Below are 15,002 nucleotides of genomic sequence, written 5' to 3'. Positions count from 1 at the left end.
GAATAGTAAATACTGTTCATTTGAATTTTCTATTACATTTTTTATGATTTTTGTTAGCGTGTTTCAGATACATGCCAGAAACTAAACCATACCATGTTTCCCAATTCACTACCTGAATATATGGGTCTGACAACACTCTATTTAAACATTTAACCAATCAGCATTTACCATCATATGATGGGTGTTGTGCGCTGAAACTCTCCAAGCTGTAAAGAACAGAGACCCTGTTAGCAGAGTGAAATGACCAATAACATTTCGGGAGCAAATATTTCACTTCAACATCATTGTATTTAGCCACACGCACTGGTCGCTGATTTATCTGCCCTTCAGAGTGGCAATGCAAACCTTAACGCAAACAGTGTTTTCAGACTATAATCACAGCAAAGACCGAATACTTCTAACGCTAAATCAACATGATATTACTAACTAGTTGAATTGGTGTGTACACCAGGTTTTGTGGTGTTTTTATGCATTTGCATGCCCTAATTTGACGTGTTAACTGAGTTACCAAAGCGTTCCATGCTGGTGCAAGTCCTTCTGTGGAGAGGTATCATGCCGAGTCTTGGCGTCTGGATTCTTGGTTCCCCCGTCTTCTCTATAAACATCATGTTTAGACAGACAGAGCTGTTGTCTGTTGTGGGTCTCCATCGCCACAATGACCACATTGACACTCGAACTGACATTGCACCGGCCTGATTGATTGAAATCAAGTGTGACTGTATCAAGACTTAAAATACATCGGAGGTCAAATTCACTAAACCTCTTCAAATGTTCTCCAAACACTGATTATTCCACATTTAACCAAAATGATCTGGTAATCATAGTTTTGATTGTTGTTCTCTTTTCTGTGCTTTTGACTGGTTCCCTAGCTTTCTGCCTCTTTCATGATCTCCTTTAGTCTGCCCCTGCTATGACAACACACTCTATTTGTTAGCAATGTACACAAATAAACACACGTTTTGTCAGTCAGTGACATAACTCAGTGATACGGGTCAGTACCTAAAATATATTACAACATATTTAAAATTGTTTATACAGGCTGAGAAGAAGAGAGTGCAGACAAAAATAAACAAGACATGCCATGCTGAGAGGCTGATCTTACACACAGTGGTGTATTGAGCCTAATGCGTAGTTCATCAGCAGGATAACTGTCAGGATCTCCGCCTGTCCCTGTTTGTCGTTCCCTCTGTTTCCCCAGATCACCCTTTTCTTCGTGTCTTTTCCCCTGTTTGTTTTTGTCTGTCATATGTTCTATGCTTTGGTGTGTGTCTGGAGGGTGTGGAATTACCACTACCACACCTCATTCAGCTGGCACAGCTGGTTCTCATTTCAGTAATCACCACCTGACAGTATATGAACCCTGGTCCTGCTCTCCACCTGTGTCAGTCCGTCCGATCGTCTCACCTGGTACCAAGCTGCCGTTCAGTAAAAATGACACTGTTAATACAATAATAATGCTAATGATGGTATTAAGCTGGTTTAAATATTTACAGTCATCACACACATAGTTTACCATGTTAACATGCTAACTAGCTGATTAGCACTTAACTACAGTACAGCTGAACTGATGTGAATGTCATTAAGTCTATTGAATAAATTACTAATTACACCTGATCATGGGCCTAAAAAGTCAAATGCATTAATCCTCCAGGGAATATCAATACCTTTACAAAATTTCATGGCAATCTATCCATTAGCTCCCCTATATTTCAGTCAAGACCAAAGTGGTAGAAAGACAGACCAACAATGCCATCCACCAGCACGGCCTTAGACAACATTTAAAATACCAGCCAGTGCCTTTTTATATCAGTTTTTTTGGTCCAACAACTACTGCTTATGTTAGGGCCAGAGCACTTTTTCAAACATTCTTCATACTTGCATTTTTCTAGCAACAACTCCCTCAAACTTGCTGCTTAATCAGACATATCTTTAATGTTTGATGCTTATTCCATAGTCTTATGTTTCTCATGTTTTATTATGTATGTAGTTTCACACATACAATCAGTGATTCATGAGTAAATTGCACTAAGAGTTTAATCCATGCAATTGCACTTTGAGTTACAACCTTTAAAATCAGTTTTGTACTGACAAAAAGTATGTTGCAAATTCTTGCCATGGCATCTCCACCATCTCTATTTGTGTACTGTCTATGTGAAATGAACTACTCATGTCTAAACCAACGCCTTACATTTAGCCTTGAAATTCTACCCCCTACACGCACACGCACACGCACACACACGCACACACACACACACACACACACACACACACACACACACACACACACACACACACACACACACACACACACACACACACACATAGTTACACATCAATGAAGTGTAATATAATTAAAGTTGAGCCATGTTTCATAACCACTACTGTGATATTCATACACTTTGTGTCACCGATAAGATCTCCCTTTGAATTTGCGCTTAATAAGCACCTCTTAAAGAAGATACATTTGAATCACATTCAGTAAATCTGTATATTCTATTTAAATATGAGCATATTTCCAATCACTTTACTCCCGTCAGTGACATGGTAGCATAGTTTTGTGGGTGTCAAAACTAGGATAAATCTTTCTGATAGTGCTAGTTGAGCTGGCTTGGTTTGGTACTGTGCAGGCTGCAGTCTATCGGAGCCATTAAGTAAATGTGCTGTAAAAACAAAATGAGAAGCAAATGGAGGCAAAACAATTGTTGACATATTCCAGTGTTGGCTAATAATTCTGTTAATTCTTTTTTATATTGTATGTAGTCATTTGATGAATTATTAGACAAAAAAATGTGTAAGTCAAAACAAAGAAAAGTATCAATATATTTCTAAAGTGCTGCAGTGTGCGGTTGTTTTGGAGCTGAGACCAGGGTGATGTCGGTAATCAACAGGAGGATTGAAGGGGCTTATTGCTCAGCCACCTTTGTCCTTGCTCCCTGCTGGAAGTATTCACCTGAAAATGCCATCAGCTGTTGGAAACAGGATACAGGATAGAAGAGTGAAAGGCAGAACTCTATTTTGTGTAACATTGTTTGTTAAATATCTGAAAAGAGAATAAGTCATGAGGTAGTTGTGGTATGATATATCATGGCGTTAGTTAGCAGTAAGGTCAACCTCTATATGCAAAGCCCACCAATTATTGATGTATTGTATTGAATAGATGACTCTCCTTCCTCCCATTTGGATGGTAGGAGGATGACAGGCTGCAGTGATGCACTGATCTGCTGCAGCATTTAAATGTGGGATTTGCATCCAACATGGAGTTTTTACCTAGCTCATCTTGTCTGACTTTCTTTCTTTTTTTTTGTTGCTATCTGAGCTACGATGTGTAGGATTAAAAAAAAAATACTTTCATGACTTCTACTGTATCAGAGTACAAACACAAACTTATGTCAACAGAATAATTTGAAAGGTTCCGAAATAATAGGACAACCATTTACACACGCTTTTAATTTTAGATGTTGAATATCAGAAAATATTCTGAAACGGAACTGTCATTTTACACTGATCACTTCACTTCAAATTCAACTGTTCTAACAACAGAATAAAAGATGATTGCAGGACAAAAGCTTTTCTGACCACTGTTTTTGACAAACTCTGTCCTTGTATACAGCACATGCAGCCTTGTCAGGGACTTTTAGGAAAACAAGTCCTCCCCAAGGACACACACACACACTTAGCTCTTGGCCTACTCGGTTCCCGCTCAATACACTTGTCATTCCCAGCATGAAACTAAACTCACAAGTGGAGTTACAAAATTAAAAATGAAGTGGGTAACATATGTGTATGCATATACACACTCACCCCACCCACACACATACACACAAACACACACACACACACACACACACGGTTGAGTGTTCACTGTCAGGTGATGTCACATGACTGGCAGCTGATCATGTTTGACCTTCGATCTACTCTAAAATAGAGCAAAGGGGTATTTGCAAGTTCACATCCAGGACTCATTTCCATGCTGTGAGTGTGTGTGTGTGTGTGTGTGTGTGTGTGTGTGTGTGTGTGTGTGTGTGTGTGTGTGTGTGTGTGTGTGTGTGTGTGTGTGTGTGTGTGTGTGTGTGTGTGTGTGTGTGTGTGTGTGTGTGTGTGTGTGTGTGTGTGTGTGTGTGTGTGAAACAAGAAAGAGGAGGACATGGTGTCCGTCTAACTCTCCCGAGGTATCATCACAGGAATGCATGACGATACAGTTGGGGGGATGGGGGGACCGTTTTAACCTGTAACGTCACCCCTGACAACTCTGCAATCTCAGCAAAGGAAAGCCCATGAGGCCAATCCAATAAATGCAAAAAAGTTGTCACCTCAGTGCGATTGATGGTACGATGCATGGTGTACATGTCGCTGCCGGTGATACTACAAGTTAATATTAGTAATTGTGGATGACACTCAGGTTTGCCCCTGAGTTTCTGGTGTTTGCGTTCATGTTGCCTTGCCCACTGTGACACCGACAGCCGTAACGGATTATGATACGACTTGTAGGTGCGTATCACTGACTACCGCCCAGTTTTCTTACATGTGCATTTGAAAAGTTCATTTTATGGAGCTTTGTGTGTGCATTATGATAATCATCCTAATCAGACCGTCTCATATTTGTAATGTATGAAACCGTTTCATGAATAAAAGTTAGTATAGTTCACAGCTTCCTTTGGGAGCACATTAATTAAGCAGAATAATAATAATCATAGAGCTAGATAGAAATAAAATTATACAATTATACAATAATATCTTTTCTACATAAGCTTACATAAGTAACAGTATTTATTTTATTTCATTCTTCAGTGTCGTCTGAGGCAGTGATGAGTTTTGCTCTGGCAATTAACTAACCCATCACTGCGTGTCAGCCTTTGATTCTGCCCATGACATTATCGTATGTGACAGCAACAGTTGTATTGAGAGACTGCAGAGTGATTAAGCATAAATTAATTTTAGTATAATAACTGTTACTACATCTGTTTTATGTGGTGGGATTTGTTTCTGCGAGGTCTCATCAAGCTGAGGTGCATCACTTTATCTTCTTTCCTCTTGCTTCCTTTTTCTTGCTGTGAACTGTATCACTGTCTTCCACACAGGCTCAGTGAAGCTGTCACTGGAGATTTTACATAAGTAATGAAATAGCAAATCTCTTCTTCCGAACATCCAACATGTCAGACGTGGAGGTAATAATAATAAAAAAATCTGTCCAGCTGCAGTGTGAACGTAAGCAAACCAACCAATCAACGGCGGCCTTCTGTGCCCTCGTCAGCAGTGACACTGATACATTTATTCATTACAGTTACAGTTAAGATGACGTGACTGCTGACGGGTCTCTGGTGTTTCTGTTTACTTACTGAGACTTTGACTACATATAAGGCCTGATAAGGATATCTCACAGCATTTCTGTAAACCTGTACGATGTAAAACTGACATGATGTCACCCTTATAAATGTTGTGTTAGAAATAAACTATTAATACTTGTAATATAAGTCATCCAAAATAGCTGTTTTTACTGTCAGAATAGCAGTTCTATTTTCAGATGATAGAATCATGAACAAACGTTAAAATCAAAAGCATTCATTCAGTATTTTCAGGTAGTTTAGTTTTAACAGATACATATTTTTACACTCATTTTTAAGTTTTATATAATTTTTTAAAACTGACAAAACTAAAAAACATGATGCAAAACATAACTTTTGGTTGTTGAGTCGTAAAGAAAATGTAGAGATTATTCTAGGACAGGACCTTCAGCTCACCTGCAGACAATCAGTGGCATTTATCATGGGTGTTGAACTATAAACCCAATAGACCCAAACCTGAATGCACACCAACCCCATAGGGACATATGTCACTGTGGGGAAACAAACTGAGTCTGCCTTTTGAGGTAATTGGTTTTAGGGTTAGAATTAGGTTGAGATTGGGGTAAAAGTTAAGAGTGAGCATTAGTTGTGATGGTAAGGGTCATAGGTCAAGGGGCCAGTGAATGCGTTATGTAAATAAAATCCTTGTGGGGAAAATGAAAGAAGTTTTTAGTGTGTGTGAGTTTGATCTTCTGTATCAGACAGATGTGCAGTTTCTACTTCAGCAATGTTGTTTTTTGTTATCGTCATTGTTTGAGTTGGAACATCAGAGATTTAACTGTAAAATTATTGGCTGAATTGAGATTGTGTAACGTTGGACTGAATTAATTAAGATGAGTGCTGCAGACAAATAGGCCACAGTGAAAATGTTCCATTGCCTCCACAATCCCCAAAAGCTTTGGTATAAGAAAAGATCATAACTCATCCATCAAAGAAGCGCAAGTAAACATCATTTATTAATCGACTTCGTTGGGTACAGAATCACTGAGACATAATTGCCACAACATTGCAACCTAAATGCTTTTAGATTAAGTTAGATTACGTTTTACTGGAGAAACTTGCCTTTTTTTAAAAAAAAAAAAAAAAATACTTTGTACCCTAAAGACCCTGGGTGCTCCAGTTTTCTTCCCACCAATGACATAAAATCCAGCTGGATTTGTTTGATGTTACTGTACATTTAGTTTGTTGTTGGTCTGTGGTACCAAGTGTGTATGTGTGGATACCACAAGATAAGATATGAGATTGTTGTACCAACACAGGTTCTGCTATTTGTCTGTCCTGCAGTCGTGTTTACATAAATACAATGTGAACACAGTAAGCCTGCTGCCAGCCAGCCATGTTTCTCTCCAGACACACTTGTCAGGGTGAGTTCAGGGGAAAGGTGCCACGACCCCTTTTTAAGCATATATTTTGTTTGAGAGAAAAGAGTGTGTAGTATGTAGAGTATGTACCTAAGCAGACAAGTCAAGCAACTACCTGTTGAAATATTCTGCATTATGGCCTTACTGGCCGGGTATTTGTACGTATCCAAAGAATCTGACTGGTTTCTAGTGACTCTCAGTGTACTTACGCACAGCGCTGTTTCAGGAAGTAGAAATTGACATTTAGCTAAAAACAACAACCTGAACGACTGTGGCTAAAACTTGTCATAGCATTTGTCTGATCCAAGTGGTTTGGTCCACTTCTGCTAACGTCTCCATGTTGGTCTCAACTGTCTTTCTCCATTCATGCCCCTACATGTGTCTGCCCCAATACAAATCCATCAAAGCCCCCTGCAAGCCAGCACACACACAGATCTTCTTTTCTCATGGGTTTATTTTGAGGGGCTGACAGGGGCCGGAACCATGACTGAGAGGAAAGGAGGGGAGTGGGAGGGACCTGGCAAACACAGGGAGTGAGGAGAGAGAGCGTCTGAGTGGGTAGTGAGCTTCTATAAAAGAGAGAGCTGGAGCTGTTTGTGGCAGTAGTTTCAGTAGAGTGAGATTCATACACACAAAACGAGAGACGGAGGAGAGACCAGATCAGACACCAGCAGAGTTTAAACACAGCAAAGGGTGAAGAGCAGAAGCTGACCAGAGTCACTTCAAAGCAGCTGTTTCTTCAGGACTGGTCATCTTAAGTGCGCCTGGACTTGGAGGATTGTTTGTTTGGCTTGACTTTTGACGGACCCTTGCTTTGTTGTTGCTTCTGAGACAGAGATATTTCTTCAAGCAGGACAAGGCACCAGAAGTAGACAAGCAGTAGTCTGAGACTGTCTCAAAGCAGTCTTCTTCCAGCTGCTTTCACACCTGCTCGTACATTTGATCTAAATTCACATTAATTGGGTTTCTGTTCTACGATGGCTGCTGTGCGTCAGATGGTTATGGAGGCCTCTGGCTTCCACGTCCTGCCGGCTCACCTCATGGCCTCAGCTATGGAGGAGTTCCCCCAGCAGCTGCCCGTCCCCAAGGGCCCAGCAAAGGGCAAGAGCCGCTCTCGCCGACCTCGCGAGGCTCGCTTCAAAACACAGCCTGTCACCTTTGCTGAGATAGCAGAGGTAGAAGAAGAAGGTTCCTCACCCCTGGAGGAGGAGAGGGCGCGCCGCTCCTTCTTACAATCCCTGGAGAACCTGCGAAGGAGCACACAGACCCTCCACTGCTCACCAACCGCCCATCACAGCTGCACCCCCACTTCATCCACACAAGCCAGCCTGGACTCCAGTGACTCCGACTCCACTCAGTGATGGGTGGGACATCCATGTTTCTCAACTTGCCTTGACGCCGCTTCAAACAGAGGCCAACTGAACTGAACCAAACTAGCCTGTCTGCCAGCCTGCCTGTGTGTGTAAGCTGCTGCTGTAATACAAAAATCTGCATTTAATATGTACTAACATGTCAACATACAGCTTAATGCATATCTGTAAAGATGTCTACCACAGGCTGGTTATACTGTGTACAGATATGGTGAGTGTAAACGCAGCAGATGATGGAAGCAATGTTGAACACACCACTCTTCAAATGTATTCCTTTTTCTACTGTAGATGTCTAAGAGAAAAACTTGAAAGATGAGAGATAACTGATATTTTTCCATTTTTGTTTAATCCAGATTTTTCTACTCGACTAGTCATAAAAAAAGACTGAAAAATGTTAGTATAGTGACTTAGTGACACTGGAGCAGTAGAGTACCATCACAAAGCTTTGTCAGGAGTTCGAGCTCTTGTTTTCCAGCTTCACAGTCAATCAAATCTCTGCTCTTGCTTCAGTTTCTGAGTAAAAGAATTGCCTTTCCAGATGTCTTTATTTATTCTCATATTTTCATTATAACCAAGTGGAGTTGTAGAAGTTTTATTGCTCTTTCTGACTTCTCAAGTTGTATAGACTTTCCAAAAAAATCATAACCTTTATACTTTGTATTTGTTTTACTTTATACATATATGTTTGTCATATGTACTTTAATAAATATTTCCAAATATTCATATTTTTAAGTATTTTCTTTTCTTTTAAAATGTTTTATTTAGGAAGCACAGATTTAGAAAAAAAAATGTTTCAAGGATAATGTGACATTTTTGCCATCAAACTGATACTTTAATCTTTCAAATCTTTACACAGAAAAAAATTACCAGCAAACAATGACAAGAAATAAGAAAGTGGATCCAAGCAAATGTTATTGACCCAAAAATGTTCATGTATGACACAAACACTGTGGATGAAGAGATGAAATCCCATCAGAAAGGTTTATGATAACACCAGGATGACAGGCAGTGAGAAGTGATGTAGCTTTACCAACTGTCCATCTGCAGTGTTTAAACTTGCTTAAGACAAGCAGATGTCTGACCCATATGTAAACACTCAATTCTTGACCCGTGTCGGCTGCATGCTTGTTTGCTTGGCTGGTGACGCACTTTCAGTAATGTCAGGTTCTCGTCAGTGAACTCAGCCACAGCAACCTGCAGAGAAAAGTGCTCTCTGGAGCCTCTGCAGCCATCCCTCCTGTTGCTAATAACCCTCCTCCCCTAGTCCACTTGATGACAAGTAAAGCGTGATGCCCAACTTCAATCAGAGCTCAAGTCAGCCGCATGGTGCGGATGGAGACAATGCTGTCGGGTTGGAGTTGAGAACCTGCTTGGGTAAAAATAGGCTCTGATTAAGTAAACCTGCAAGAGGAGAGAGACGTCCTCTCCAGAGGTATATTGGCTTAAGTGAAGGGCTGCATAACTTGTGTGGCGAGGAGATGCAATCAGAGTGGCATAGAGTGGAGATCAGCGTTTGTGAGCCAGAGAGAAATGTTACAGTTAAAGGATAGAATAATTAATGTTTAGTTTTCTTATTGCCAACAAGTCCTATGAACAAACTTATGCCAACTATATAAGTCTTTCTCTTTTGTGATTTCCTTCGCCCACTTCACTCCTACTTCTGTATGAAGATAATGCATTTTGGATTGACTTCAAATAAATTTCAGGTCCCTATGAAGGAAACATGTCACCCAGTGCAAATGTGTGGCTCATCAGCATGTTTTTATAGTTTTGGGGCAATAAAGAAAGTCTATGGCAAAGACTAGTAAGTTGTCTTATTTCATTGTTGGTTTGGGTTTGCTCATGGTATTGGTAGACAATAGGAAAAATACAGAATATTTCTGGCCTTTCCTTCAGCAATTTTTCACAATAGCCAGCAACTATTCTCTCATCTCTTGGTGTATGTCAGACCAATGGTATGGTCGGTTACTGCCAGCCTAGGAAGCAATCATGAACTTACAAGGTGTGACAACCCTGACCCAACTGCAAAGCATTACTGCACTTCTTTTCAACAACAGCCCTTCGGTACGATGGACGAAGACCAGCTGGGAGCACATAGAAGGTCTCCACAACTCTTTCCTCATCCCTCACACAAACACACACCTGAGTCATCATTTTTCTGGTGCTTGTAGAGCTGTCATACTTCACTAAACCACAGCACAATTACTGTGTGACAGTGCAACTCTGGAAACATCTGCGTCACAGGAATTTCGTTACACAAGTGGGAGATCACTTTGGAAAAGAGAGAAAAAAGAATCATATTTGTCATCATGTGCTATAAGGTGACAGATTGATTTAATTAATGCCTCCACTTTCTGCCCTCTTTCTTTAGCAGCCTAGTTTAATCTTCAGAGGAAGTAAGTGAGTTTGCAGGAACATCACTAAATCATTTCTTTTCCCAACCAAATGTTATATATGAGGACATATTTTTAATTTTAATTAATTTCACTGTGTGACTGAGATGCTTCATTTTCTAAATGAAATATATGGTATAAAGACAGATTTTTACCCAAATTGGGCCTGAATGATTTTTACATTTGTGAAAAGACTGACATATGTCTGGGGACAAACAATTCCACTTTTTTTTGCCTCTAAATGAAAAGTTTAATATGAAGTTAAAAGAGATGGTCTTGCCACTGCACACTAATCCATCCAGGGTACAATTTTCGGAGTAACGGCCAGACCAAGCTGATTCCTAAAAGCGAACAGTGATATCCTAAAATCAACAGGAAACCAGTGTAGAGGAGTTCATGGAAGGATCATATGACCCCTTTGACATTTTTTATGTTGTTGTGAACAACCTGGCAGCAGACAAAATAGCATGAGAGGGCTTTTATCTGATAAATACAACATGTAGCGCATTGAACAAACTGTACAGAAACTATATTTGGTCAGCTAACAAGCAACATAACCTTTGATGATTAAACTGACTGAGAGCTGAAGCTGAACATGCGCAAGTGCCATTTTTCCCTTATTTTTGGTGGGATGCCATGAATTTAGAAAGGCAACATGGCTGCTTTAAGTTCACTACTGTCATGACACTTTGGGAGCGGATACAGCCTCTTATTGTACAGGTTTTCTGACACCTTCAATTATTCAAATGCAGGTGAACATCTTCTTTCTTCTGTCTTCTTTTCCAGTTTGGAATCAACAGCTGAAGAGTTGAAACCTTTTATGGAAAGTACAGGTCAGACTTGACAGGAAGCCCCTCTGGGCAAGTTTGCATATAGTTTGTATATCATCCCAGGATGAAAGAAATATGTATATATTGCAAGTTCAAAGCTGATTAAATTATTTTTTTGCGTTAATAAGTAAACACCTGCCTGCTACCCTTTACAGTTTGTTTCAGAGTTTTGCTTTTAAGAATTTTCTCTTTGTTTGTTTTTGTTAATATCAGTATTTGATTTAAATGTTTATGTATATGTACTGTATGAGAACACTGATTCTCATACATCCATGAGTTTTTTTTTAAGTGAACAAAAGACAGCTATGATTCCTCATCAAGATGGAATACCATCCCACACTGTGTTTAAAGTTAAAACAGTGTTACATCATCAATCAGCAGTATGAAATACAGAGCTTGGACATAAACAGCTTTTAGGTGATAATGAGATCCTGGTCTTGCATAAACAATTTATTATTTACCAAATAATAATTCATTCTTTTTTTTTTTTCTTTTTTTTTATGATCATGAATTGTCTGCTTCCCATTGTCCCTTGCAGTGTGTGCACTTGTATGCACTCTCAAGGCTTTTAAATGATAAAATATGCCTGCTGCATTCTACTTTTATTCAGGATCCAGCATATTTTGATTTAATTTGACATTTTCTTTAATTAATTGCAGTTTGATTAATTTGAAAAGCACTCTGAGGGTTGCATGTTTACAAAATGTCCCCAAAATAAGGAGAGAATATTCCCAAAACAAGCTAGTTGTTTTCCTTGTTTGCAAAACACACAGAAGCCCGGAGCCTGGTCTGCAGGGACAGACAGATTTATTTTAGGGTCAATAAGATCAGAAAAGATCTGCAACTTACAAGATGAATGAGGACTGTCCCACTTCAATGACATAAAAAAGACCTAATTTACATCCTGACAAGGTTGTTCTGGTGTGTGTTCACAGAGAGGTCAGCATGAATAATAACTGGTGCAATATTTGCTCTGGAACAAGATTCCTCTTAGCCAAGTTAAAAGTATCTGCTCAGTGATTCCACCCACAGCCTGGAGAACATTTGATCAGCTACAGCTTCAAGGTATTGTGTGTTTGTACTGTTTCTGTCTTTTATGAATCTATTGACATTTATATATACATGTGATGGGTACTGGGTTTCTGGTTGGTGTCCACTAAGGTATGCAATGAACTCCAAAATTAGCAATTACATACTTTGAGCCTTCTAATATTTTCAAAATAAAACAGCCTAAAGCCGAAACAACAACAAAAACTTGTCTGGATGAAAAAGTGACAAATACCTTAATAACCAAAGGATAGCTCATTTTACAGCCACAGACATGTTGACGTGTGTGCATTTTGCAAATTAGCATAAAACAAGGTGTGGTTACCTTTTTTGATGGACTTCAACTGAGGTCGGGAACCCATGTTGTTTTCCCTTTAAGGTATGTGTGTGTTTTAAAGTTATATTTGCTACTTGGATGTTCACATTAACAGCAGTTACAAGTCAGTAATTTCTGTATACCGTAAATGCAGCATCGGCAAGGCTATATTTAGCTGAATGCTAATGCTGATATAACAGGAATTATACCAATGGATTTTTTTTTTTAGGTATCTAGTCATTAAAAGGTATTCTGAACTGAAAGTGGTAAACTTCAGTTACTATTGTTAGGTTATTGGGATTCTTCCTTTGGAAACAATGAATGTTGGTGCTTAAATGTCATGAAAGTCCATTAAATAGTTCAGATATTTTATTCTGGTCCAGACTGTTGAACCAACAGAAAGACGGGGGCATAAAGCATTAAAATAACACTGAAAACCCAGCGCTGAAAAGCAGAATATGTTTAAACTGCTGCCAAAATATGTCTTCATGTTTTTCATTTCTCAGGCAATATTTACCATGAGCAGCCCTGGCTACAGTTACGTACGCATGAACCTTGACCCCTGAAAAAGGAGGGGTCACTAATGATTGATCTGTAAATAACCAAAAGTGGTGCATGCATGCACACACAACATTCATGCATCCAATATGTGTATGCAAGTGTGTATATTGTTTTAGCAGCTGCGTGCTCACAGAAGTATCCCTAACCTACATTCTGGTCTCATGACTTAGGGAAGAGGGAGTCTGGTGGGACAAAGAAAGCGTCCAGAACATTCAGCGTGCTTCTTTCATTCCTCTGTCCATTTCAAAGCTTTATTTCTAAGCTCTTCATCTCCCCCTGGTGCTGCAGAAACGAGGTGATTATGGATGCAAAACAGAAGGTGACCCACATACCTCCTCCCCCAGTGTTCTCTTCCCTTAAATCTTTCTGGTTTGCCATCAAGCCTTAAGGAAAAGGAAATAGATGCTATACTTACACTGGATCCTTGATCTGAAAAACAGACAAGCTGGGTTCATGTACTTCAAGTTGATGATGCCTTTATGAAGGATTTTAGTCAACCTTTGTCAAGATTTAATGAAGACAATTGCAGCAATATAAATAGTACAATATATATCTATACTGTGGGATATATGCTCAGAGTCAATTCGGTGACTTCATTTATCGGCAAATCTTAAAGCAAAAAATAAAATATGATTGTTTCTGACAAAAAAATGTTCTTTAATCTTGCAAGAAATGTGTTCTTATATAAACTCTGTTAACATATTCTTCAAATGTTTGTGACTAATTTGTAATTATGTGTTATAGACAGTGCACTTTCCTTAGCTTCAGAGTTAAGGGGAATATTGAAAAACCAGTGAGAAGTCCCAGATGTCCAGAGTCTTGCTCTGAATGAGTTTTTCCATTTTAGGCTGAGACTCAGAAAGGTCGAGGATGCTAAGCTCTCTTCCTCACTGCTTTACTTGGCACAGCAGCGTAAGTAAATAGTCTAATCATCAGTCAGCCAACATTACACACAAATATCTGGCTCCTTTGCCCGTGTTTGAATTTGTCTCATATCTTTACAGACACACAGAGCAAAATGCTCAAATAATTTATTTAACACTTTAATAAATGGCCATGTGCCATTTGGATATTACCCTGACAGCATTGACTCACCTCAAGCTTATTTAGTTGGCCTTGTTTTTCCCAATCACCAAAGATTTGTCTTTTTTTTATTGTTTTCAAATGTTATAGACCAGTTAAAGCATTAATTGTATGAGCTCGTGTTTTGATCTTTTTCACTAGCCAACATATGTAGTACTACAGTTGAGACATGTTGGTGCACCTTGAAGAATCCTGAATCAAAATGCACTCAGGATGATGGGCAGCTTTAAAAGTTAAATGCAAGAGGCGCCTGCCAATCATTTGTTCCTACCTCTTGATATGTCACGTTTCCTGGAGGTCGGTTTAGTCCAAATTTGATTGATGGAACCCTTGCCCAATTAAAACTTAACATAAAACTTGTGACCGTTTGTGACGCATTGTTTCGAACCAATGAGGTTGGTGTTGTTGCACGGTGTAACCAATCACAGTGAAGGGGTAGGCTCTCGTTCAAGGAGCGCGAACAGTTAAGGGGCTACGAGAAAATGGCGATTATGAACTTTAGGTATGCGAGCAACATTATATGGACATTTTAAGCACCTTTAACGATACCAACATCATTTCGGGCGTGTTTCTTTCTTTGCCATATATGTTATTTGACTCAACGGTGTGCTACCTGAAGCTAATCTGTAACTTGCGTTCAGTCGTAGTTGATAGCTGAATGCGGTCAGCGTCAAAACATTGGCTACCGTTAACTGTCGA

The 15,002-nt window shown here is 39.4% G+C and overlaps 1 protein-coding gene across 1 annotated transcript; it reads left to right on the top strand.

Annotated features, from left to right (window-relative positions):
- Positions 1–7,312: 7,312 nt before the first annotated feature.
- cunh11orf96 (chromosome unknown C11orf96 homolog) lies at positions 7,313–8,794 on the top strand. Its single transcript, XM_069695418.1, has one exon. The coding sequence runs from the start codon at positions 7,681–7,683 to the stop codon at positions 8,062–8,064; it is 384 nt and encodes a 127-aa protein (XP_069551519.1). The 5' UTR covers positions 7,313–7,680; the 3' UTR covers positions 8,065–8,794.
- Positions 8,795–15,002: the final 6,208 nt, after the last annotated feature.

The sequence above is a fragment of the Brachyistius frenatus genome, unplaced genomic scaffold (genome assembly GCF_029030835.1).
Source record: "Brachyistius frenatus isolate BFR_SWC_R1_liver_20210118 unplaced genomic scaffold, ASM2903083v1 Contig_19, whole genome shotgun sequence".
Taxonomy (NCBI): Eukaryota; Metazoa; Chordata; class Actinopteri; family Embiotocidae; genus Brachyistius; species Brachyistius frenatus.
The sequence above is the reverse complement of the archived record's forward strand: the minus strand, read 5'-3'. Positions and strand labels throughout refer to the sequence as shown.